Raw genomic sequence first — 26,461 nt, 5'->3', positions numbered from 1 at the left:
GAGAGACGCAGAGGGAGAAGCAGGCTCCCCACAGGGAGCCCGATGTGGGACTCGATCCCAGATCCTGGGATCACACCCTGAGCTGAAGGGAGATTCTCAACAGCTGAGCCACCCAGGCGTCCCTCCGATTCATTTCAAATTTATAATCATGATATGACAATAGTTCATACACTCCAGAAAAAAAAATCATATGTAATATCACGCCTTCCAAAACTGTCATCCTATGCATTCCTTTTCAAGTTTTTGGAATACGCACAGTTTTTTATGTCCTTGTAAGCATCGCTTCATTTTGAAATGAACTTTTTCGGTAAAGTCAACGAAACAACATGCAAATGAAGATTTTGTATCTTTTACTTGGTTCAGGGGATCACCTAGAGCCGACGAGAATCAGAAAATGGCTATTTTCTGGAGTCACGGTGATTTTTACATCCGTCACACTCAGGTGATGCTTTTAAATACGCATTTATTACAGGTTCCAAGAAATAGTTTTTGTTTTTTACTGTTGAGTAAGTCTCACAGTTGGCATGTGCAGGACTGCGGCTACACAGGCTCATTCTAGCTCTGTAAATCCTAGATTTGACTCTATTACTCAGAGACCCAAAAAAAAAAAAAAAAAAAAAACTAAGCAGGAACTCTTATGAAATCTTAAAATCTTTTTTTGCTGTGAACAATGCAGCTTTTTCGGGCTGTGCTCCATTATCAGAGCAGCTGCGTGTGCAATGTTTTACGCGTGAGTTAAAAAAAAAAAAAAAAAGCAAACTCCTTTACAAAGCCGTGATCATTTCCTGTTTCATTTTTCATTTTCTCTTCGAGTGAAGCGCTTTTGTCCCTCTCTAGGAGTTGCTTTAAATCTCTGGGAAGGTCTGTTCCGAATTTACTACTTCTGGGTTGGTTAAGATCCCTTTTAAGTGTGTGCTTTGTTCTCTGAGAAGCTTAGGTCAGTTGAGCAACATGCTGCTAATGTTGAAAAAAAAAAAAAAAAGAGCTGAGTAATGCTGGAGCCTTCTCATGTGGCTGATGCAAACCTGGAGAATTTGCATCATCATTAAGCTGGAATAAGTTGGTGTGACAGGCAGGAGCTTAAATACCAGCCCATGAGGAAGCGAGCGGTCTGTAAGGCTAGGGCAGCAGCAGCAGCAGCTCAGCAGCAGAGCTAGTGGGAGGTAGGGGAGGAGCGGGAGCACCATGAGCACACAGGTGTTTCTGAGCAGTAATTAGATAGCTGGGAGGGAGCAAAGTACCCCCTTGGAGTCCTTACCTGTGCACCCAGTAGCACTGAGACAGACAACCTGCAAGCAGAGAGGAAGAGCTTTGGGTCAGTCCCCCCAAGAGCCACCAAAGGTGAAAGTTTGGGGGGGCTGTTTATTTTTTCCCCTCTGTTTCACTCTTCCCTGAGTGTCACTACCATGGTCAGGAAGCCTGTGGTGTCCACCATCTCCAGTGGAGGTTACCTGCAGGGGAATGTTAATGGGAAGCTGCCATCCTTGGGTGGCAAGGAGCCCCCCGGGCAGGAGAAAGTGGTGCTGAAGAAGAAGATCACTTTGCTGAGGGGCATCTCCATCATCATTGGCACCATCATTGGAGCAGGAATCTTCATCTCTCCTAAGGGCGTGCTCCAGAACACGGGCAGCGTGGGCATGTCTCTGGTGATCTGGACAGTCTGTGGGGTCCTGTCCCTGTTTGGTGAGTGCAGCTTCTTCTCCGGGGGGTTGTCTGTGGCACTGGGCGGTTGGCTCTCTGGGAAAGCAGAGGGTGGTTCTTCATGAACGTTTGGAATGAACAACACGGGCTACATCAGATTTTCTGAGGCTTGCTTCAGTTTGCAGGGGACCCAAACACTGTCCGCCCCTGGCAGGACCCTGAATTCTTCCCAATTGCTTCCTGCTGCCCTCACCCTCTTTTCCTGGCCAAGACGGGCTATTTTCTGACTTTCTCTGGGGTGGTGAGAGCCAAGGCTGACTTCTGATGACCCAGGAAAATACAGGCGAACTTTCTGCACCAGGCAGTTTGCTTAGTTGCGCGTCTTGGCAGCTGGCACGCTGAATGAAACACCTGTGAAGTGAAAGCCGGCATGGCCTATTTAGACACAGAAATGAGTATTCAGCAGAAGTGGTACGGTGTTTTTATTGCCAAAACAAACCTGGGGAGGTGGGGGGAATGGGGTGCAGTCCTTTTTAACTTTTTCAGTTGGTGTGCGTGTCCTGCCATGATATTTTTTTCAAAAGTCCTGCCATGATAATATGTGTTGGTGGCACATAACTCGGTTCCTGTGATAAGTGGGACTATTGCAAGGGTCCGAGCATATTTCATTTTTTTTTCCAGTCTTTCACCTCTTCCTAACACCTGTAAACTTTTGCAATATAAATAGTAAAACTGGAATTGGGTGTTAGCTCGCCCTGCTTGCCCAGATCTGTTTCCTTCATTTATAGTTCGCTTGGTCCTCGGGGACGTAGATACCTTGTCCACCTGTCCACTGAGTCAGTCTGAACAGACCTAGAGGTAGAAGTGTGATTCTCAATTATGCTTCAAAACCTAGATCTCTTGTGTGGATCTGCTGTTAATAGCAAAGAGGTAATAAATACCTTTCATGGGGTGGGCAAGTTACTAGAAAGCTACCTGAGTTAGTTATAAAGGTGACAAAAACTGGTGGATGCTGAAAAAAAAATTAAATTTGACTTATACTATGTGGTAAATGAATAAGACGTATTTATTTGCTCTATTGTGGCAGGTAGTGTGTTTTAATTCTGAAAGGCCCTATTCTTTAAAGGTACTAATACAAAGCTAACTCTAGGGTTAAGCATTTACTCTTGGCCCTACGTGTACCAATCCATTCATTCTTAAGGCCTTGTGATGTTTCAGTGAATTACTTTGGGTGTGCATCTAGAGAACCCACATTTCCATTATTAGGAAGAAGGTATTTCAAGTAAAACTTGTTAAAACAAAGCCTTAGTATAGGAAGATCTGTAGGACAATTATTTTTAGGTTTTATAAAGAGTTTGTGGTCTATAGGGTTCTGGTGTATACATTGAGACTTTATGCCCCTCAGTCTTTAATCTTCTACAAATACTTGGTAAATTGAGAATAAATCAATGTCTAATAGGAAAAACCATAACCTATTTCCTGGACTTTTCATACTTACATACATGCAGCTCCCACTGTGTGATTTGATGTGCGTACACAATAAAAGGTTCTTCAGATATGGTAAAGGGGATTGGGCTGAGGATTAAACTAGTTAAACTGCTACTGTACTATGAAAATATGGTTCTGTGCGAGTAATTCAACTTAAGCAGACACTCAGGAAAAAAAAATTTAAAAGGACTAGCTAAGGTTACACTTGAGTTGGTATCCTTTGATTGCTAATCGCAGGGAGCATACTCCTATATTAATCTAATTATCTGTATTTACATTTTATTTGTCATTTAAGTTCCTAGGAGCTTTTGACAGGAGCGCCTTCCTAACAGGAAGCAAAGCAAAATGTAAGGAAAACAAATCCTTTCTCTCAAAACTCTAGAACTCTGGGACTAAGAGTAAAGAATCTGTATATTTGGTTTACAATTTTTTTTTTTTAAAGCCAGGGTCAATACATGGATTTTTACATCCTGTTTTGAACTTCTTTCATCCGGGTAAAATGGTTATGGAGCTTGAGACTTTTAAATGAAACTCTCATTCCTCCAGAACTCAATTTAAACCTAGGGCAACCGTCCTGGAGTTTCAGCAAAGCGTTCACAGGTCTAGGTATTGATTCTCTGGCAATAAATTCTGAGGTACTTAAGACTTTCCAATAACATTTTATATTGGAAGCTTTTTTTTTTTTTGCACAGGCTACCAACGTGGCAACTGGTTTCCAGCAGAGTGAACAGCAACTAGTTACGATTCATTACAAATAGGCCAGCTATATATTAGTGATCCTCAAATATCAACCTGCAAGCTAGTTACTTTAAAACCACCTGTACAAATTTCTAAAATAATGTATTTCTTTGGATCCCTCTCTTGGAGAGTCTGGACTTCCTTGGTAGAGAACAAGTGTGGGTTATGGCCTTAGAGTCTGTTCTTTGTGTTTAAATAAAACAATTTACTTCCAGGTGATTCCAATACAGAGCTAGGCTCAGGACTAGGATTAATGATACTCAGATTTCACTGAAAATCCAAATTTTACTCCTGTTGGACAGCTCTGCCTGAAGCTTTACTGATCAGTAATAATTTCCCACACTTGTAGTCTCTGCAGTAGCTCCTCCCAAAATTGTGTTCCATTTGAGTTCTTGGTAGTATGAATAGAATTTTTCACATAGTGTCAAGATGTGTTTTTTTTTTTTTTCATTTTCTTGACAGTTCATTGCTCAAATAGTAAGTATATTTCGTGAGGTGTTCTGTGTATCAGGCCCAGTACTGTCCTTGGCACCCATTATCCCATGTATACACACAACTCCCTTATGGGGTAAGAATTGAGACCTCCGTTTTATAGAGGAAGAAATGTAGGTTTGGGGAGGTTCTAGACCTTGTTCAAGTCCATGTGAATTGTATTGCTGAATGTTAAAATTGCTGTTTATCATGATTTTTTACTTAATATACACAACTTATAGCATCTGTTTCTAAACAGTATGTTGTTTCAACTACTCAGAAGTGTGCACTTCAGAAACAAAATCCAAGAAAACCTTTTCTAGAAATAGAATATTGGGGTCAAAATTCATTTTGTCGACAAACCATATCCTACAAATTAAATGTGGTCTCGTGAGGCCTAGAGTCTATACTTTTCTGAAGAACAAGTAAATCTTGTTAAATTTGATGTGCAACACAAATATCATTTATTAAAAAGATTCTTAATATAATGAGGTCAATTTGAGATAATTCCTTGTCTTGGTGTGTAGTTCCTTTAAAAATAGGTTAGTATGATTGGCACCTGTCTTCTCTTTTCCTCAGGGTTGAGAATCAAAATTCTTAATAGTATGATACTATTTTAGAAGTCTGTCTTTACCATTTCAAATAAAATTATATTGTTTGAATACAACGAACTGAATCTCAAATGTGAGGAAGTTATAAGGGGAATTTGGTGGCTTCTAACAATCAGATGACTGTTTTTTTCTCTTGAAATAAGGACTTCATTCTGACCAAATGATACAGTAACATAAACATTATTGTATCAGTTCTTCTATTGGATGAGTTGGTAATGTGTTAATTATGTGCCTTTTTACTATGGACATTTCACAGGAGCCTTGTCTTATGCTGAATTGGGAACAACTATAAAGAAATCTGGTGGTCATTATACATATATTCTGGAAGTGTTTGGCCCATTGCCAGCTTTTGTACGAGTCTGGGTGGAACTGCTCATAATACGGTAAGAGCATAGATTAAAAAAAATTAAGGAAAAATAAATCCACTCATTATACCCTTCTTTAAATCATCTTGATCATTTTTGACTGATTAGAAATAGGCATATCATGTGACCATGTTGTAAGCATGTCTATTTCAGGATTTGAAATCTGTGATGAAGCACTTCTGTCAATTAATGTTTTTATTTTATTTTATTTTATTTTATATTTTATTTTATTTATTTTATTTTCAATTAATGTTTTTAATGCAGTTTTGTCACTGGCAGGAGTTCTCTATCCATGCCAGATTTTAAAGTGTCTGATTATCTTTAATATTCAATCATTCACTAACATTTCTAGAAAATATGTTGACCTGAAAGGATATGGAGCATAAAAAGCTACCTTAATAAATCATACCTTTTGACTGGCCAGGCAAAATTAAATGTTAAGCCAGTAGTTGGAATTTTTCTTCTTGTGGATTGCATCATCATTTAACTTCACTCAATTGTGACTAGGAAACTTCTGTGCCTAACAACTTAGTGTGTCATTGAGTTTACTACTTTACGAAAAGAAAAAAAAAAAAAAAAAAAAACAACAAGCCAAACCTTGAATGACTCACTTCCTCTTGTTAAGCAAATCAGTGAACTATAATGGAAAAAAAAAATTATTGTTGTAAAACTTGTTCTCCTTTCTAATTGGGTTTAAAATCAAACCAAATAGTGCTAAGTCACTCTGAATAGCAAATTTCCTTTGCCTTTGTGGGAAATTTGTGATGTCATATGTGAAGTTTAGAGTATAATAGTTCCTTAAAGCTAACTCCTACCGTAGAGTGTGACTTGCACATTCTGATTGTAGAGTTTAACAGAAATAACTGGAGAAACTTGCTCTTACTGTAAACTTATCAGACATACACAGCTGAGAGCTCCTGTGAGCTTTTAGCCTAATATTTGGGGCATAAGTAGCAAATGCAGACCTAGTAAATATTGATTTAACACTAGTCACAATTTTTATAGTTGTGGGCATCTCTTTTTTAACAAGAAGCTTAGAGTAGTATTTGCCTCTATACGTCTGTTCTCATGCTAGCCAATTCTGCATGATTTAAAACTTGTTATAATGAAATAATGATAAAGAAGTATTCTGGACCTTTTCTAAAATCTGGAATTTGCCTGGGATGTATCACCTGCTCTTTTTTGATTTATCTGGATATTACTTTTCAAAGGTTAACCTAAATCCTATCTTTTCCACAGTTAATTTCCTGTTTTCGCTAGTTTATATTTATTTTCTCTCTTAATTCTTCTGAAAAAAAAATGCAGTCTCTCTTTCTTACTTGACATTCAGCATGGTATCTTGTATTCTTACTTAATATTTCAGGTGTCTATGTTGTTTCCTCCGTTAAAAATCCAGGCATTTTAAATACATAAAATGTATTTTATCTCACACTTTTTAAAACCATTATACTCCTTAATCAGTATCCTGAGTATCATAGATGGTAAATTCTTTTTGAGCAGCAATGTATTTGTTGCATGGCTTTGGCTGATTGCTTGGCATTATGATAAGCATGATCACTCTGTTCATAACAGCACAGATACAGTGCTCATTCACTTATTTTTTCATTCCTTAAACAGCTGCTGAGTGGTGCATGGTAAGTTAAAGAGATCTAAAGTAGAATGAGCCTCAATACCTGTACTTAAAATTATGCTTCAGACTTGCCAGGGATAATCTGTAGTACACAGATTTCAAGAAAAGAAATATTATATATCAGTACATAGTGGGGATCATTAGATTGAATTCACATATTCACCATATATTCAAATATTTACTGGGCTTCCACTTAGGATAGATACTGTACCAAATACTGGGAATAAAATAGTGACTAAGATGGACATAATTTGGAACTCGTGGAGCTCAGGGGCACATGAGGGAAATAGTTATCAATCAAGAAATCACATAGTAAATATAAAGTTGCTACTGTGAAAAGCAGTGTGAAAGGGAAGCCATGAGATTCACTAAGAGCATGTACTTGGGGAGCTCTCATCTAGAGGGTTAAAAGAATTTCCTTGAGCAAAAATAGATTGAACAAAGATACCGGGTATAAAAAAAAAACTATCAATGAGTTAAAGGGGCTTCAGGCAAAAGGTGTATTCAGCTCCTTCTAGTTGGAAGAAGCAAACCAAAAGGAAGGGAATGCTTAGACCAGATGGAGCCATAACTGAAGGGTTTTTGCATATCCTGAGCATGTTTTGAAAGTACTAAAATGACGTGATCAGACTTTAATTTATACATTAAAATTTGCAAGTGATGAAGAATTGGAAAAATCATCTTTTGGGAGTAGAAGAAGAGAGGGTCTTTAGGAAATGAAAATCAGAAAATGTATGCTGCTTTCTAGTATAAGCAGGGCAACATTGGAACATGATAGTTGTTAGTTTTCTGACAATCTAGGTATTGAACATGGGTGCTGAGTAACTATGAGAAGAGAAGCTGAGAGCAAAGATTGGCAGGAGAAATTATATAATTCTATGAACTTGCCTGTGTATGGAAAGACTATGCATTTGTATAGAAATATAGTTAGAGTCACATGTCATTTTCTCATAGAAATATTAGAAGAATTAGAGTAGAATGGTTTGTTACCTATTTTACTATAGACCTGAACTTATTTAATTTTCTTATCTCATGCATGTTTTCTAAATTGTATAAAATCACAACAGTGTTTTTATTTTTCAACTTATACTCTGCATCTAAATGTTTTTATAAAATTAAGAATAATTACTTGGCTTGTCAAGTTTTTGCTGTACCAGAAAAATAAGAGGAATACAATGTCAAGGACAAAAGTGTATATTTGCAATGAACACTTATTAATAATAATTTTTGAAGTTGAATTTTGTGTTCATTTTCCTGACTGTGCCCCATTCATTCGATCTGCTCCCTTGACCCATTCATGCTGCAGCTGGAGTTTAGTTGTTGACTTATTGGGAGGACTGCTTCTTGTAAAGCCCAGCTTTGTCAAGATCTCAATAAACTAGATTTTTAAGAAAAAAAAAAAAAGTCAAATCCAGAAGAGCAGTGACAAAACTGATAGCACAAAGACTTGCTTCCATGGACATGGGAAGTTAAAAATAGCCACTGAAGTTATAGGCAATATTTTCCTTGGAATGTCTATGACAACCTACTCAAATATGGAGTTTGGAAAATTATAGACTTTATTTATTTATTTATTTATTTATTTATTTATTTATTTATTTATTTATAAAATATTTTATTTATCCATGAAAGGCACAGAGAGCCAGAGACACAGGCAGAGGGAGAAGCAGACTCCATACAGGGAGCCCGATGTGGGATTTGATCCCAGAACCCCAAGATCATGCCCTGAGCCAAGGCAGATGCTCAACCACTGAGCTACTCAGACATCCCTAGACTTTTATACTTAGCATGTTCTTTATGTTGAATAACATTACCTCAAGTTAGAGAAAGTTCAGTAAAGATGCTACTTATATTTTCCTTTGTTAACCTAATTTTTTTTCCAGCCCTGCAGCCACTGCTGTGATTTCTCTGGCATTTGGACGCTATATTCTGGAACCATTTTTTATTCAATGTGAAATTCCTGAACTTGCAATCAAGCTCATTACAGCTGTGGGCATAAGTGAGTATCATTGGTACAAATATGAAAAAGAAAAAAAAAAGCAAAAGTAATTGATGACAAAATTTCTGTAGATTTTTTGCATGATGGAATTGCTGTTCACATCATGCTCTTTTGGTGTTCAGTTCCTTGCCCAATTTGTTTTGGAAAATAAAGAAAAGAATGAGGATTCAGCATGATCTCTGGTATTACCTTTTATGTCAGTTTTACACTGGGTCAATAGATATGATGGCTAATCTTTTGATATAGGCAAACAAAAACCACCTTATTAGTAAAATAATACATGAAGAGAGAATTTTACAGATGAAATCCCAATTATTTTATGGATTTTTGAATTATAAATTATCCTTCCTCCCTGATAATATGTTGAATGATAACTCGCTTATCCTCATAGAGTGCTCCTCATGTGTTAGGTGTGTATGTTGTACTCAGACATTTTATAATGTTAGCAAACTGTCACTCCCAGTGTTACAGTTTTAGCTGTCCATTGATGGTCATGATAAAAATCTGCTTTTAATATTTGATTATTGGTCGCGCTTCTCAAAATAGGTGTCCAAATTAGGAATTTGTTCATTTTTATCAATGTGCTTTAAATACTAGACATTTTTTTAAAAGACATGAAAAAGAGGAATATACACAACATTCCATAAGTGGTATGAAGCCAAACCTTTGAATATTATGGAAAACAATAACTTAATTCTAGATGCTAACTGAGCCAATTTTAAGAATCAGTATAATCATGTTTGATTAAGTTCTATTTGGAAATGGAAAATGACACAGGAATAACTGAATTTCATACCTAATGAAAAAATTTTCATTTATGCACCGTTATGGTATTTCAATAGAACACTGAAGAGAACAACGCACATTTACTGGTAGGGAAGTGAGTGGCTTGTTTGCAGGAAATAACTAGGAATTCGACATAAAAATATCTCTAGTGTAGATACATATATTTTGAACATAGGTTCATTCTGGATTTTCTATCTTATCTACCAAACATGTACACACCATTATCCTGTGAAATCTTTAAAGAAAGATTTCTGAGTTCTGGAGGGGTGATGGCAAACTTAACTCATCATGGTCCCTAACAGACACTACAGATATGAGACTTAGGGACAAATCATCAAAGCTTTCCACACTTCAGTGTTCTTACCTGTAAATCCTGCAGAGTCTCATAGGGTGTTTTGTGAAGAGTAAATGATATTAGCTGAGACAACAAACATATAGTATTTTGGGTGATGCCTGCAATTTATTAAGAACAAATTACAAATGGTAGCTGTTGGTACTCTTGTGGGAAAACATCATTTGAAGTTCCACGAGACCAGGGGCTCTTTTGCTGCATATGTCTAGGCCTTCACATGGTTTTTGTGTGGTGTTCGTGCTCAATAAATATTTGTTGACTCACTGATTTTGAGAGAAGACTTCTAAGAATTTTTCTCTAGCAGAAAAATCTACTTGTTAAACCTGGAGGATTATACGTCTTCAGTTTTCTCAGGTAGTAGGACAATGGCAGTAAATGAAATAGAGTTTGTTCAATGTGATCTTCAGATCTAATACCATGAGCTTTTGTGGGATGAACTATATTAGCATAGTAGTTACAGCTCTGGCTCTGAAGGCAAACAGCCTGGAATTGAAACTTATTGTGATAATTTCTTAGTTATATGATTTGGAGCTAAATATTAAACCTTCTTAAGCATTACTTTTATTTATTGGTAAAATATCTGCGAAAATATAATCTGTCTTGGATGGCTGCAGAAAGATGAAATTACATCAGGTTTTTAAAGCCTTAAGCAAAGTGCCTTGCCTGTAGAAAGTTCTTGATAAATCTGGTATCCCACTAAGGGATTGGACTAACAGCCATTATTATAGCCATGATATTTTTGTCCCTAAAATGACTGAGGCAGAATAGTAGCATGATTAGTATATTCAAAAAGGAGATGAAGGTAATGTTTTTGAGAGATTTGTAGATTTACAATAGGAGTTTTAAAAGTTATCTCTAGTGTAGACATGTGTATTCCTCAATTTAATTAAAAGAATCAGCAAACTTTCAGTAGATTTTATGTAAACATTTACAAGTTCACTAATACTGCCTCTTTGGACTTCAAATTAGATGGATAATCACGACATAGTGCTATTTTGGTAAGGTCTGGATGGCTCTTTTTCTTGATCTCAATTCTTTTATTTATTTATTTATTTATTTATTTATTTATTTATTTACTTATTTATTTATTTACTTACTTATTTATTTATTACCTCTGGTTGAGAACCCCTGCTTTATATCCAGGAAACTCTCTTTTCTTTTTAAAGATTTTATTTATTTATCCATGAGACACACACACACAGAGAGAGAGACAGAGAGAGAGTGAGAGAGAGAGAGGCAGAGACAGGCAGAGGGAGAAGCAGGCTCCATGCAGGGAGCCCGACGTGGGACTCGATCCCGGGTCTTCAGGATCACACCCTGGACCAAAGGTGGCACTAAACAGCTGAGCCACCTGGGCTGCCCCTATTCAACTTTTTGAAGGGAAAATTTGTATTTTGGAGGAGAGAATGGAAACTCTTAAAACCAAAATTTTAGTACAGTTATAGGTAAAGCTAACTAAGAAAGTTGTGCTTAAGCAAACTCCTGTAGTAGAGATTGGTGATAGAATAGGTCACAAAGCCTAAGTAAATCTTGGATGCGCGTAGACATCTTCTTCATTTTTGCCATTAATTATAATATTAGCTTACAAATGTTGATGTTCTATTTGCAAACTTGAGATTCTGAGGCAATCCATTCCTACAATCCGAAACAGTGAAAGAGAAAACAAGGCATTGTTAGGACTCAGTGGTAGGTAATATAAATCAGTGGCTTACCTGGGAGAGTGAAACTATCTTCTAGAAGGATTTAGCTTTAATGGAGCAAAAGGGTGGACATGGAAATGCAGAAGGAGAAATTTACCTGGGGGCAAATCTCTCTTATTCTGTATTGTTGAAAGTGAGTATGGGTGATTTTCTGCCTGCAAAGGGTGGAAGGTTAGTGAGATGTGGAAAATAGGGTTTAATGGCACAAATTGCTTCCATGTCTTCCTTGGGGAAGGAAACAGTTTGTGATAGCTTGAAGTCTCTAGTTCAAGTGTAGAAGAAGAGCAAACCTGAAGGATCTTGTCCTAATCAAGTCACAGAAAAAAAGGAATTTCAAGCTTTGTGAAATGTTAACCAATCACTTGAGAAGTGACGGTGAGGTGAGGTAGGAATAGGAAGTTACTAAATGCTAATTTATCTGCCCTTTGTTGAAAATACTTGCTATCATTTCTGGCAATTTAATAAAGAGAAAAAGTTTTTGCTTATCCAGAACCCTGTTCATTCAGGTAAACACGGCAGGCACAGGGAAGTCTAGCTGGGAAATCTTATCTATTCACATTAAGTGTTCTCCTCTAGCCCCGTCTGGACATCACACCTATGCAACATGAGCAAGTTTCACTGTCCACGTAGCTTTGGTAAGCATTGAAGGATGCTCAGTCCTTACAATGGTATCCAGTCTTTTGTTCTGGTCTCCTGAAACTATTCCCTATACAACTATACATTTGGATGGCAGAGCATTATAATAAAAATACTTTTTTTTTTTCAAAATATGAAATCTACCCCGAGATCCATTCCTAACAATCTCTGAGTCTCAATATCCTTCCTTGATTAGTGTCTATAGGTGAGTAAGGAGCCCCAGCCTGCTTCTCATACCTTGTGGGAATAATTAAGAGGAAGCAAAGAAAATCACACTTGTGACTGTATTATAAGAAAAAAGTAGCCAGTTCCATTGCTATATCACTGTTCTTACTTTTCCCACATTATTTTCCTGGCGTCATTGAATTCCATGAAAGAGAATCAAGGATCGGTTCTGGGCTAGGATTTCGAATATAGCCTGTGGAGTGGTTTTGCCTAAATATTCTGACGTCTGGCTCCACCTCTTCCTTTTCGACCACACCCAGTTTACCAAGACAATGAATTCGTAGGTAGAGATATATGAACACTGAAAAACAATAACCATATCCTTCAGAGGAACAACAAATAAAATGTAGGATCAAAGTATCCTGAAATCCCAGCCAACATAAACATGAACCTTGGCAGGGAGGCAGAGCCACCAGGAGTTTGAGAGAACTAGTGAGATCATCTATGTCTTTGGAGCTACTTCCTCATTGTTACCTGTGAGCTAGGGGTAAAAGTGTGGACTCTAAAGTCAGTTTACCTAGGCTCTAGTCCTATCTTTATGCTTACCTGTGTGAACATAAACAAGTTAAATACTATCCCAGGGTTCAGGTAGCCATTTGAAGAATGAAGACAATGATGGTGACCCCAACATAGAGAGACGAGGATTAAATAACATTATCCATATAAAGTCTTTGTTCAATGTCTGCCATTTAATAATCGTTCACAATTATTTAATGCTTACCATTTTTATTCTCAATATCGGGATCCTAGATATAGACCATCTCTCTTTTTTTTAAAGATGTTTATAGCTGGAGGGGTTTATCCTCTCGGAAATCAAGAAACTCAGGAAATGAATGCTAACAAAGGGAAAGGTAACCTAGGCAGCTGTTCTAAAGAACTGTGGAACGAGGGACTTTAACTCACCACATAGCATCCCTACAGCAGCCATATATTTTATCAATTTAGCATGAAGCAGTCAGAAGTCAGAAACCAGGGAGAACCTAAACCTGGGAGGACAAACTAATATATCCAAGCTTAGTAATCTTACTCAGCAAATCCAAAGACAGGCTTGAATTCTAGAAGTGCAGAAACACTTGTTGGTCCTTCACATTTCCTAAACAACCCTCTTCAGAAACAGCTCCATCCAAATACGTATTTCTTATCTCCCGGATTTATACATATGTATAATTATGGCTTTTGTGGTTGTGTTTCAGTTCTTAGAAAACTGCACTATAAATAAGTAAATAAAAATTCTATGTCCCTGTATTTTATTTTGGTAAGGGAAAAAAAACAAAGTTGATATAAAGAGTTTCTTTTTTTTAAAAAAAGATTTTCTAGCATGTAAAATTTACAATTATTATTCGAAGGAGGTAAAGCTAGGTAGGACCACAGAACTTACTCAGATTTCTTTTATTACAATGTGGGTAGTTAGTCTATAAAAAATAGAGTAGATATTATTTGTTGCAGAAACTCAGAAACCCCGTGCATTTAGTGAATCCCAAAGCCCCTTTTCAATATTGTTGGATAAGCTACATATGTAGACTTAAATTTCTGTGTAAAGACACGAGATGAAACAGCACTTCTAGTAACTTGAGGAACTTTACCGTGCACCTGTACTGGCTTCCTTGTTACTTGGTAAGTTGTATCCTTCAGGGTCATTTTTGGTGTACCAAAAAAATGAGTGTAATGTCTGGATATTCAGATAAAGTGGGGTTTTGAGAAACCTTTAAGAAGAATCAGTTTTAACTAGAATTTTTACTTTACCTGCCTGAGAGGAAAGCAAGATGAGATTATCAATTTATGATATTTACTCGATTTTGTCTTCCATTTTTCTAAGAAAACTTTATAAAATAGAAGAGAAAACCCCCAAATGCTCATTTTTTTTCTATTTCAACAGGCATTAAGACACACTCTGTTTGAAAGTAACAAATCCTCTTTCTTCTCAATTATAGAAGTTCCCCAAATATGAATGCCTCTGTGTCTCTCCTCTCTCCTTTCTCTTCCTTCACTCCCTCTCTTTCTCCCATCCACCTTTCTTTTCTCCTTCCTCCATTTCCTTCCTTCCTCCTTTCTTCCTCCCTTCTTTCTTTCCTTCCTTCTTTTCCTTTTTCTCTTTCTCTTTGTCCTTTTATCCTCTATAAAGAGAAAAATTGGGGAGTACTTTCAGAAATAGTGTTTTAGGTTTTAGGAGCTCTATTTAAAAGAAAACAGTGCTCTTTTGTTGGTAGTAGGAACACGAGTCCAATTTTTTTCAGGCCAATGCTGGATCTCCTTAATTTAAAAAATCATGCTTTTTATATGATGACTCATTTATCACAGAATCATTTGCATAGAAAAAAGAAAAGAATAACTGGATGATGAAGTGGAGAACACTCCACTGCATTAAATTATTTTCAGTATATAAGTGCTTTATACTGGAGAAAGAAAAAGAATTTTATTTTTTATCCTTCCTCTGATAAAGTAATGCACTTTGCTATTAACAATAGCAAATGCTATTAACAATAGTCCTGCCTTTTAGCTTCAAGCACAGGTAAAATATTTCCCTGAGCCTCCCGTGGAGATTATTTGGGGTTCCAGTCTTCCCTGATCATTCTCAATCATTACTCCTTTGAAACATTTCTTCATTAGTAGCCCCCTATTTAACTTTATATGGGAACTTCTGATCCCTTATTTTCCCCATCTTTGACTTTTTCAAAAATGAAAATTGTTTTATTGATTTTTCACTAAAAATACTGCATGTCTGTTATTAAAATTATTAAATGCAGGAAAAGAAATAAAATAGAATATTCAGTATTCTATCATCTATAGATACCTTCTATAGATGAAGTGTTTGTTAGTGTTTTGATAAACATTCAGATTTTTTCCCTTCATTTCTTTCTGTCTTTGTGTATTCATCTATCCATCCATCCATCCATCCATCCATCCATCCATCCATCCATCCTTCTCTCTGTAACTTGCTGTCCTGGTCAGTAATATATCATGAACATCCTTTCATGCAATACATATTTAACTGTATCATGATTTTAAATGACTGCATAGTAAATCATTAAGAAGATTTACCTTAATTAGCCTTCCTTTAGAAGGCTTCCTTTAAAAAATTAAAAAAAAATTTTGCTTGCACTAATTCTAAAGTTCTAAAATGAGGTAGTGATTATACAAGGCAATGGAAACCATGAAGATAAGGGATGATTGTATAATAGGAAAACTTCCTATTGCAACTAGAACGATAAAAACCGTGTTTTGTTTTGTCCCCTGAGAAGTATGTTCATACAATTGGGTAATTTGTTTAGGAGGGATATACTTCTATAAAAATAAAGCTTATAGATAATAACTGCAAATGTCAGGTATGAACAGCTTTGGGTAGGGATGAGGGGGCGTGTAAATACTTAATATAAACTTCTGGAAAGAGTATAAAGTTGAAATCTGTGGCTTAGAAGAACCTGTAGAAGTCATTCCAGCCAAGTATAGGAGGCAAGGTCTTAGAGTATCACCATTAATTTCATGCCTTCTTGGCTGAAGGTAGTTTTTTTAAACTGAGGATCCAATTCATTCATTTATTCAACAAAATTGTGTTGATTATCCTTCTGGGCCAAGCATGGAGCTGGACACGAGCATACAGGGATAGAAAATGCTTGTTCTATCCCTAGGGTTCTCATGGGCTACCATTGGGGGAAGACTGGATAGTTGAATGCTTCTCAGGAAACTGCAGACGGCATCATTAAGAAAGGGAAATTCTGATGGCTTCAGAACCAAGGTGTGTCCTAGTCCGGGAACTCTTTTGAACTCATTACTTACAACTTTTTTTCTAAGTCCCCAAACACATCTCGGAAACCTATATTTTTAAGGTAGGTTGAAAGTCAGTCCTTCTGGTGCTAATTGGAACGTAGAGAGGAAAACCAGAGTGCTGGCTAGGGCTAGTTCTGAGAGTGAAGAATAAGGTACTAGACAACTTTTTGACATCTTACCATTTCTTGAGTGATTCCATACTGGCAGGTGCGTATGTGTAACATCATTATAGGAGGAAATAGTTGCCTGACTTACCAAGCTGGAGAGTCATATTCAGCAATTTGATTGCATATTATGATGACTTCAGGATTTGGTTAGAAGGTATTTATACCTGATTTTTAGGAAACTACAGTATATGCCCACTCTTACTGACATATACAAGGACCGAGAGATGAATTTTTACTGTCCAGGGGTTTTATCTAAGCTTCTTCAATTTCAATGTGCATAAAAGTCACCTAGACATCTTGCATTTAAATCTAGGGCAGTGCCTGAAATTCTGCATTTCCAAAATGCCTCCAGGTAATGCCAACTTTGCTGGTTAAATGGATGGCACTTTGAATAGCAGGGACCTAAGGTGTCTTCATGCTAATGAGAATTCACCTTTTGTAACTTCATCTATTTGTTTGCAGCTGTAGTGATGGTCCTCAACAGCATGAGTGTCAGCTGGAGCGCCCGGATCCAGATTTTCCTAACCTTTTGCAAGCTCACAGCAATTCTGATAATTATAGTGCCTGGAGTTATGCAGCTAATTAAAGGTATGGACTGGAAAGTAAATGCTTTTTAAAATACGTATCTGCTTTTGATCTTTCCTTGCACTAACTTTCACTTGTCTTAGCAGAATCCCTTAATTAGTCTCTGTTTCTGGAACTTAGACTCTACACTGTCATCTAATTGATTTGAAAGACTGCTGCATGGTGGTGGTGGGGGGGGGGTGCATTGGTATTTACAGCTGAATGGCAGCAAGAGAATTAAGACTGGGCCAACCAACAAAATAAGGCATCAGTGAATTCTATCCATATAAACTCTTTGGAGTGAGAACTTAAAGTGGAAAAACAAATCTGCCATTAGTTTTGACTACTGACAACTATACCTCTTACATTTACTTTAAACTAGTTCACTAATATAATAATAATAATGACTAAGGAGAAAGGATATCTGGAAAATAATGAAAGATGACCATAATTCTTTTACTCTATGGCTATAACTGCTTTTACCTTGAGAATAGAGTCTTGACAGAAGGAGAGATTATATGGGAAGAGCATTCCTAAAAACCAAATATTATCTGACAAAAAAGTTGTAAAAACTTAATTTTTATTGTTACATTATCTTTAAAGTAAAACATTCATTTCTATGGATATGTAATATTATTTGGGGGGAGTATTTGCCTAATAGATTTGACTGTTTAAGAGGAAAAGATGAAATGGTTGAAGAGGTGATGTTATTTAGAGTTTCAGTTGTTCTAGAGAAGAAGGTACATGTAATTGCTTGGATCCAGTGGAAGTTGTTGGAAAAGTATGAGATCCAGGTGAGTTATTTAATTAGCAATGGACTTAACAGTAGAAAATAGGAAAGTGAGATTAAATTGTGAAGGAGTGACATAATTTAGGAATGTTAAGTATTTAATGTTTACATTGATATTGTCCATTCCAGGAAGGGGAATTTATAGAGAAGTTTTATGAAGTTGCAGAAGAAGAATTACACAAAGCAAAAGGAAATGCCCAAATCCAGCAAAATCATCACTGATGGTAGAGGCCTCAAACAATAACAAACATTGAAAGATCCGTCACTCTGTAGCTAGGGAAAAGGAGCTGCTATTGTCCATTTACTAATGGAAGATCTTAGAACTCTCCTGGCTAAATGGTTGAATCAAATCCAGCAAGTTCAGCCAACTCAGAGTAAACACAATAAAGATTTTAATGCTATGCCCAACACCAAAGAGAAGACATGAGCTTGCTCTTCTAATTCACATCGGCCACCACAGAGCTGGCCTGCTCATTTTATCTGATCCATTATAAATATAGAGAAAATAACCTGTTTTGTTAGTGCTTTCTTTTTCTGGCTAACTCTTCAGTCTTCTCTAAGGAGTTTCTTCCATTTTTTGGAAAGTGCAGAGACCCTGGGTCATTGACCCTACCTTAGTTCTAGTTTAGGTTCCAAAAGATGATATACTATTCCTTAAAACTAAGTTTTTTTTTCTTTTTGATGTAATGTAAGACTGTAGTCATTTTTTTAACCACCTATTTATATATGTATGTGAGATGAGGTGAAGTTTTCCAAATGTTATTTTATTGGAAATTCCTTAAGAGCAGAGATCATAATTTATCTTTTGGGTCTTTTTCAACACTTAAAATAGAATGATTCTTTAATTAATATCTATGCTATCAGTGCTTAATATGAACAGGCATCCTTTTATAGCTCACCTAATAGAGAAATGCAGTAAGAATATTACCACATTTAAAGTGAATTTTAATATTTTAGAGAGCGTTTTTAGCAAGTAAATTTACGCTATTAGTACAAAGTGTTGATTTTTCTTTCTCTCTAACTTAATCACATATTTTTCACATTAATTTGTAACTCCAGGAAGAGAAAAGCTTTACTAATACAGAGTGTGCATTTATTTCCACTCTAATCAGATCCTGAAAACAGTTGTATGTTCTGTATTTACTTATGAGGATTTGTTAAATTTTCCTTTGACTATTATGACTTTCATATTTCTGAGACTTCTGTTATATAGCTAAAATATCCCAGATGTTTAGGAAAGCCTCTCTTTTGTAATACTTCCAAAATGAGACTTTTTAGGATTTCTGCTTTAGGACCTGATCTTTAATAAACGTTGGTTTTTCTTATTGCTTATTCAGTCCTGTACTCTTAGAATATTATCTCTTTAGGCCAAGGAGACCACAGGTCATGAGAAAAGAATATTCAACAGATGTTTTTATCTGAGCTCCAGTATTTATATTTCCCTTCAGTGAGGACACAGAGATGTTTTAATAAAACAGGCATTTCTGAATTCAATGTGTCATTTCTTTTTAAATGAACTATATTTTGGAACTGGATACTTTGAGGGAAAAATTATTTAGTGCACAACTCAACCTTCTCTATTTTTTATCTCAAAGCAGATTATATTAATATATATTGTTGTCTGGGCAACCCAGGCAACTACTGAGATTTCAGTGAAGAGAGAGGTTCATAATCACATAGATCATCCACCTCTCCTATCCTTCTTTTATTTCCTTAAGTGAAGACAAATTTTGAAACAAAGTCATATTTCCTGTTTGGGTGATTTCATTTGCCTTTTTCTTCAGAAAAGAGACACAGAAAACGAGACTTCAGAAAAGGGTCTGGCTGTGCTCCAGTGAAATTTTATTTACAAAAGAATCTTCTGAAGGGCAGATTTGGTCCTTAGGACTTTCCAACCACTGTGGGTATTTAATGGACTACAGGGGAAAACAGAGCAGAAAGAAAGTTAAATGATATGTGAAGGTGGTTCTTGGGTCTTGTCTCCTCATTGACAGTAGACCTGTGGATATTGCTTTCCAGGTGTAGAAGCCAAGGGTACTCTGCCTCAAGATGTTTATGCCACTTTGACATAAACATTATTTTGAGTTAAAAATAATCAAAACCCAGCAGATTCAGGAAAAGCTCTTTACCTCTCCTCAATTGCCTGCATATGCCCAGAAGAGAGATGTTAACAGATTCCTCTTTACCAAAGAAATTCATCTCACACAATAGGGCAACTTTTGTTTTCTAAAATCTCCTCTTACCTTCCTGTTAATGTTCTTTCTCCTCTTTGTATCCTCAGAAACTTACCTTCCTTCTTAGCTCATGTAACTCATATTGCCTCACTCTCTTTAGAATTTCCATGTCTGTGGGAGTTCCCCATACGTATGCTATTAAATTTGATTTTTTTCCTGTTAATCTGTTTCATGTTAGTTTAATTCTTAGTCCAGATAGAAGGACCTTGAAGGTCAGAGGAAATTCTTTCTCCCCGACATGAGCATTATATTATCATTATTTAAAAGAATTCTATCATACTCCTATAAACCATGTCTTACAGAATATTCTTTAGCCTTTTTTCATGCTCAAACTTTTTAAGAGTAGAGGCACACTCAAACAAGGAATTGCTTTGCTCTTTGCAATAATTTTATTACAAGAGAAATGTGAAATAGTGTTAGTAGTGATCAATATACTCTTGGGACTCCTCCTCTAGACTGGATACAGTATTAATAGATGAATCCGGCAATGAGCAAGGAGTGAGAAATCTGGACCTGAAACGGTATAGTTCATCCCCAACCTTCCCATTTCTTTCTCCATGTTTACAGTTAAAGAATGAACAATAACCAATTCTTTAAAAAGTCCTTAAATCTTTCTGTTGTCATTGCAGGGCAAACACAACACTTTAAAGATGCTTTCTCAGGAAGAGGTGCGAATATTATGGGGTTGCCACTAGCTTTTTATTATGGAATGTATGCATACGCTGGCTGGTAAGTTGATATCTCTAGATCTAGTGGTTTGTATGGTTTATTAATTCTTTCATGTACTTTGGTTAAGTGCCAAGCAAGGTGCTAGACAAGTGTGAATAGCTACAATCCAGCACAATCTGCTTTACTTGAAGTGAGAAAGATGGTGTGGCTCCCTCCATCAGGCCAATTACTATGTGTATGATTTAATGTAAGTGTAACTGAGTTTTTCAGTCAAGTTGACCATTAGATTTAGCCTGATGTTATAAAAAAAACAAACACATGTGGGTCTTCATGTTACCAAAAGATCTACTGCAGCCACTAACTCAGAAAACAAATGGGTAATTCTTGGTGCCCATTGCCAGAGCCAACTGCTCCATCCTGGGGAATCCTGAGGGGGGCTAGACAAATAGAAAGTACAGCTCCTGGCTGGGCTTGCCAATGCTGTTGCTGAATAAACTCAGATGAACTTGTTGCTAGAGAAGCCAACACCTCAAGTGATGAGGGTCTGGAAAAGGGAAAGAGAGAGATTTATTTCAGAAGCTGCCAGCTGGGGCAAGTGGCAGGCTCAAGCCTTAACAATCAACCTCTCTGCCTGTAAGATGGATGCTTAGAGTTTTATAGGGAAAGGTTCGGGGGTAAGTGCAAGAGAGCAGACAGGGTGCATGTAATCATGGTTGGAGTGGGCATGTGTTCAGCCTATGATTATGCATAGGGAAGGGGATGTGTGGGGTGTGGTCTTCTAGGCATTCTGTTGCTAACAGGGTTTTTCTGGTCCAGTGGTTAGTATGTTCGGTCATTGTAAAATGTCTCTGTGCCTCAAGAAAGTGCGATAATGAATAAGCACAATGGGTTTTGGTTACAGCTCGAGTTAAGTGTTCTTGTCTATTTCTGGTTTTAACTGTTAGAGTCTACAATTAAGCAAGAGAACTTGCTGGCATTAAGAACCAATACAAATCACTTATAAGTCTGTTTCAGTGAGGACATAATAGTGCCATGAGAAATTAAAGATTAATTCTTTGCTGTCAAAAGGCCTTTCACCTGAAGCTCCAAGGTTGTTTGTGAATAGTAATTATTGATTTTCTCTACTTTCCCTTGAGAATGAAATAATTCGGATATAGAAATAAGTAAGATGTTCCCAGAAGGTAAAAATGATACTCTAAAAGCAGGGTAGGAAAAACTAAGATAATGAAATCAGGTATAATAGATAGTTTGTTATATTTTAAAGGCTCTTACAAATTCCTCAAAATTTCCTCAACATTTAAGAACAAAATATGCAGGGAAGATGATTAAAATCACTATGATATGGTATATTTCCTTTGTGTATGTTCAACTGTGATAACCATTCTGGTTGGAGCATTAGAATTTTATATTCCTTATTTTATTCAGAAGCTTGAACAACAATAATCATGGTTAAGAGTGGGATTTTTTACTAGGTACATTTTATTGCTCTAATATTCAGTGGAAATGACTGTTACAAGAAAGCTACTGGGTAGAAAAGTATTGTTTAAACATCAAAATCATTGTAGTAACATTAAATTTCACTGTTTTGGGGTACTTAGTAGCAACATATCTTTAAAAAATATTTATAGAGCTACTAGTTGTACAGCTTTACCTGTGAGAATGGTCTATGAACATAAAGATAGTATCAGGAAACCACACTAACACAAAAATTATATAAATGCATTTAATATAAATTTTATTTACTTCTGCTTCTGTAGTTTTTAGAATCTTATCTTCCAGGGAATGCATGGAATATAAAGATATATTTCAAAATAAATGGAGTATTTACCTTATTGATCTCATGGAATTGTGAAAATATAGCATTAGAGGAAAATTGGGAGGGTCTAAGAACCTAAAATTTTAACCTAGTTTTTCAAGCAAAGCATGTTTGAAAGGCATTCGAAGATTGTAGCTCTAGGTAGTATAGTGTAGAATATTTGTATATTCGAGAAATATTCTTATAACCATTGTAAGATTTCTAGGTAGTATAGTGTAGAATATTTGTATATTCGAGAAATATTCTTATAACCATTGTCTGTAAGTATTAATCTTGAACCACGCAGTATATTTGAAGTCTTTTTAGTTTTGTCCAAATCACAATGTGGTGCTGGACAGAGAGAAGAACAGACTTGTGATCACAGGGTTAGTAGCCGAATCAACTATTCTATGGCTATTCAGCTTGGATCAAAGCTCTGGTGCCCTGGGGCAGCAGCCAAGCTACTGGGAGGGTAACCCAGAGACCAGAGTGAAGTGGGGAGGTGGTAAAAGCTTTCAGCTAGAGCCAAGTGTTGGGAGCCCAGCAATATTCAATCAGGAATTGTGGAATGTGGAGATAGTCACAAGGGAGATTTGATTAATTCTATTGAATGAGGTTTCTTTTGCCTGTGAGTACCATGCATCTGTTCCCACGGAATCTTAAAATATTCTTGTATCCAGCTCCATCTCCCACTACCGGCACCAAATATTCAGGTCACTAGCATCATGGAGAGCAAATCTCCTCCACTTCTGTAGGCTTTTGAGGGCTGATAGATTTTTCCATTTTTTTTTTCACTCTTTTCATTTTGAATTATCTTAATATCTAGTTTTATTGATGTTGAACCTAAAATGCCACTCTTGTTAAACTGATTTTAAAAAATAATTTAGGTGACATAGATAAACTTTATTTAACAACTCATGAAGTGGGCAGTCTGCTTTCAAGTGTCCAGAGAACTGCAAAATGGGATGGAAGACAAGAAGCTTTTTATAGGAGGAGCTTTTACAGAATTCTTTCAAAGAATAAGGGACAAGGAAAGGAGAAATAGAAAAGGGATAAGGAACAAGGAAATAAGTATAGATCCCAGAGTTGGTGTTTGGGGACTAAATGGCCCCATTTCGGGCCTAGACATGTATTTCAACGCTCTGTTTACAGGGAAAGTGCGGTTTACATGAACTTTTGTTTATACTTTTACTCATTTGATCCTTCTCTCTATTCCCTATTTTAAAGAATAGAAAACTGTTGATTTTTTCATGTTCTTAACGGGGGTTCAATTATAGTACTGGAAATGAAGGCCAGGATTTTAAGTGGAATGTAATCTGATACAAGTGTCTTGTGTAGAGACAGATAAGTAACTGCTTTTCTATAACAGGGCTGTTCTGCTACCTGAATGCTGCTTTGTGGAGAGGTAGAAATAATGTGGTGGTTATTCTGTGGCCGTCAGTCTTAGAGAAAGGAAGCCATGTCTAGAAGAACTAAGCACTTGGTTCAGAGTTCCAGAGGAAAAAAAAATTAATATCTGATTGAAAATGGAACAAGATGGAGATTAAAAGAGTTCACAGAGAGGGGTATTTATTCCCTTTCCAAATGTGATCCTGCCTCTCTGACCTCTCTCTGTCGTTCACAGTATCATGACAAGATTAGGTGGTGGAGTTATAAATGGGGCACTGTGAATGGGTCTCCACTCCCTGTGCTGCTGCTGTGACAACGTTTGATGCAAACAAAAAGTGTGTGTGTGTGTGTGTGTGTGTGTGTGTGGTGTCATTGCAAATAAGTCAGACAGAAGCAGCTACTGTCATCAGGACTCAGCCACCTAGGGTGTAAGTAGAAGCAGCAAGACCTTTGTTGGCCAAGAGGCCTTGCTCTGTCAGCAATTCAGCTTCTACATGGTGAATCGGAAAAAGACCCTGCCAAAACTTGGGTCTGAATAGAGTAGGCTTTTGGCTATGAGGAGTGCAGAACCTTTTTAGAATGATGAAAACTCCTTCACAGAAACATGATTGGGGGAAAGAAATCATTAACCCAGCCAGGTCACAGAGTTGGGGCAGAGCAACTTTAATATTATTGCCAATGTCTGCATTCAGAGAGATATGTCTGCCAGTCTTCCTTCTGGCCCAAGGGAACTCAACCAATTTCAGTCCTATATCCTGATCCAAAGCTGAATATTGCTTGGTGGGTTTTTTTTTTTAAACTGTGTAATAGAAAGTTTTTCAGTGTCTTTTTTCTCCCTTTTAAATCCTATCCTCAGTGGATTTAGACTTTCTAAAGCACCTGCTGGGATTATTTTGTACCATTGTTGTCAAATCTAATCTAAAGAATAAGCTTCTTTTTAAAATAATTCACATAGTTGGGTACTGGAATGCATTGCCAGCTTTGTGGTGCTTGTTTTACACAATTATGGAAAAGCTGAAACAATAGATCTTGTGAACGTTCTCTAGAGGCCTTGAGGAGATGTAAAGCAAGGAGAATGCTATGGACTCATTGCTGGAGACTAGGAGAGCATAAAGGTGTATTTCCCACAGGATGTGAATGTTTGGACCAAAATAAGAAGCTTTCTCCTTCACACCCCAACCCTGCCCCAAGCCCTTTCCTTTTCTCTATTCTCTGGAGCTATGGCAAATATTTGAAATTGTGTTCCTTTTTTCACAAATATTTCCTCTCTTGCTGTAAACATTGTTGGAAAACACCAGTTTCTGAAACAACTGTTGAGAAGGAACTGGATATTTTTGACATGAGAAACTGGGAAACATTTCTGAGTGTGTATGTGTTCTATTTGATATTTTGGGTTTCTTTTTTCTTTCTTTCATTCTCCCCCCACCCTGCATGTTCTTCCTGCATTTCCCATTGCTTTGGCCTTATAACAAACACAGGAAATTGCTTAAAGTGCATATGCCAGGTATAAGTATTGATTGTTGCTTGCCTTCCTGGTATAACTACAACCTTTATTTTTAGAAACTTACTTTCTAGTCATTAAAAAATATCCTTGACTGCTAACTTTTTAGATCACCTTTTCTGCTACTGTTTGGTCAGCTATTCAAATGTTTCTACCTAAGACAGTACTTAAAATATTAGATGTCTTAACCTTGTCAAAAGATAAACTGAGGCAGGGCACCTGGGTTGGTTAAGTGTCTGATTCTTGGTTTCGGCTCAGGTTGTGATCTCAGAGTCCTGAGACTGAGTCCCGAGTCAGGCTCCATGCAGTGTAGAATCTGCTTCAGATTCTCTCTCTCTCTCTCTCTGACTTGAAATAATAAATTAAATTAAATTAATTAAGTAATTAAATCCTCAAAAAAGATAAACTGAAGCATATTAAAATTGTTGACTTTAATTAAGAGTTTATTTGAGCAAAAGTTGATTTAATCCAGCAGCATTTAATTTAGCAGATAGAAAGGAGCTCTGAGGACTGTACAAAATGAGCCTTGTATAGGCAGAAGGGAGGGGAACAAAGAAGTTAGTGTAGGCAATAAAACAGGTTGGTTTTGACAAGGTTACTTTCATTTAAGCAATAGCGGGACCTATCAGGTGGATTACCTAGCTAATACTAATCAAGTGATTCCTGATTGGCTTAAAATACCATTACTGGGAGAGAAGAAACTGTAATTGTCTTGGTTTGGTGTTGGGGGCTTAGCATAAGTAACTCTATTTTGGACTTGCTGTCAAGTTTTTAACAACCACGAACATCGACTTCCTACTTGTAAATTTAGTTGGGTTATTATCAAGATGAAATAAGACATAAGACAGGTATTCTCTTTCTTGTTTTAAATTTGAGATACTCTGAGTATGTTAAAGTCTTATTGGGCTAATATTCTAGCCAATTGGTTTTAGGTAATAGAAAATT

General features: G+C 36.6%; 1 protein-coding gene across 1 annotated transcript in view; it reads left to right on the top strand.

Moving 5' to 3' along the window:
* The first annotated feature begins 955 nt into the window (after positions 1 to 955).
* Positions 956 to 26,461, top strand: part of SLC7A11 (solute carrier family 7 member 11) — a 77,495-nt gene continuing 51,989 nt past the window's right edge. The window contains exons 1-5 of the mRNA XM_055317070.1: positions 956 to 1,683; positions 5,206 to 5,332; positions 8,828 to 8,943; positions 17,037 to 17,162; positions 20,792 to 20,891. Coding sequence (XP_055173045.1) covers positions 1,407 to 1,683; positions 5,206 to 5,332; positions 8,828 to 8,943; positions 17,037 to 17,162; positions 20,792 to 20,891 — 746 coding nt within the window. The 5' untranslated portion in view covers positions 956 to 1,406. The remainder of the gene's footprint in view (positions 1,684 to 5,205; positions 5,333 to 8,827; positions 8,944 to 17,036; positions 17,163 to 20,791; positions 20,892 to 26,461) is intronic.

This window comes from Nyctereutes procyonoides, unplaced genomic scaffold (assembly GCF_905146905.1).
Source record: "Nyctereutes procyonoides isolate TBG_1078 unplaced genomic scaffold, NYPRO_anot_genome, whole genome shotgun sequence".
NCBI classification, from domain to species: Eukaryota; Metazoa; Chordata; class Mammalia; order Carnivora; family Canidae; genus Nyctereutes; species Nyctereutes procyonoides.
Note: the sequence above shows the minus strand (reverse complement) of the source record. Positions and strands in the feature narration are given on the sequence as shown.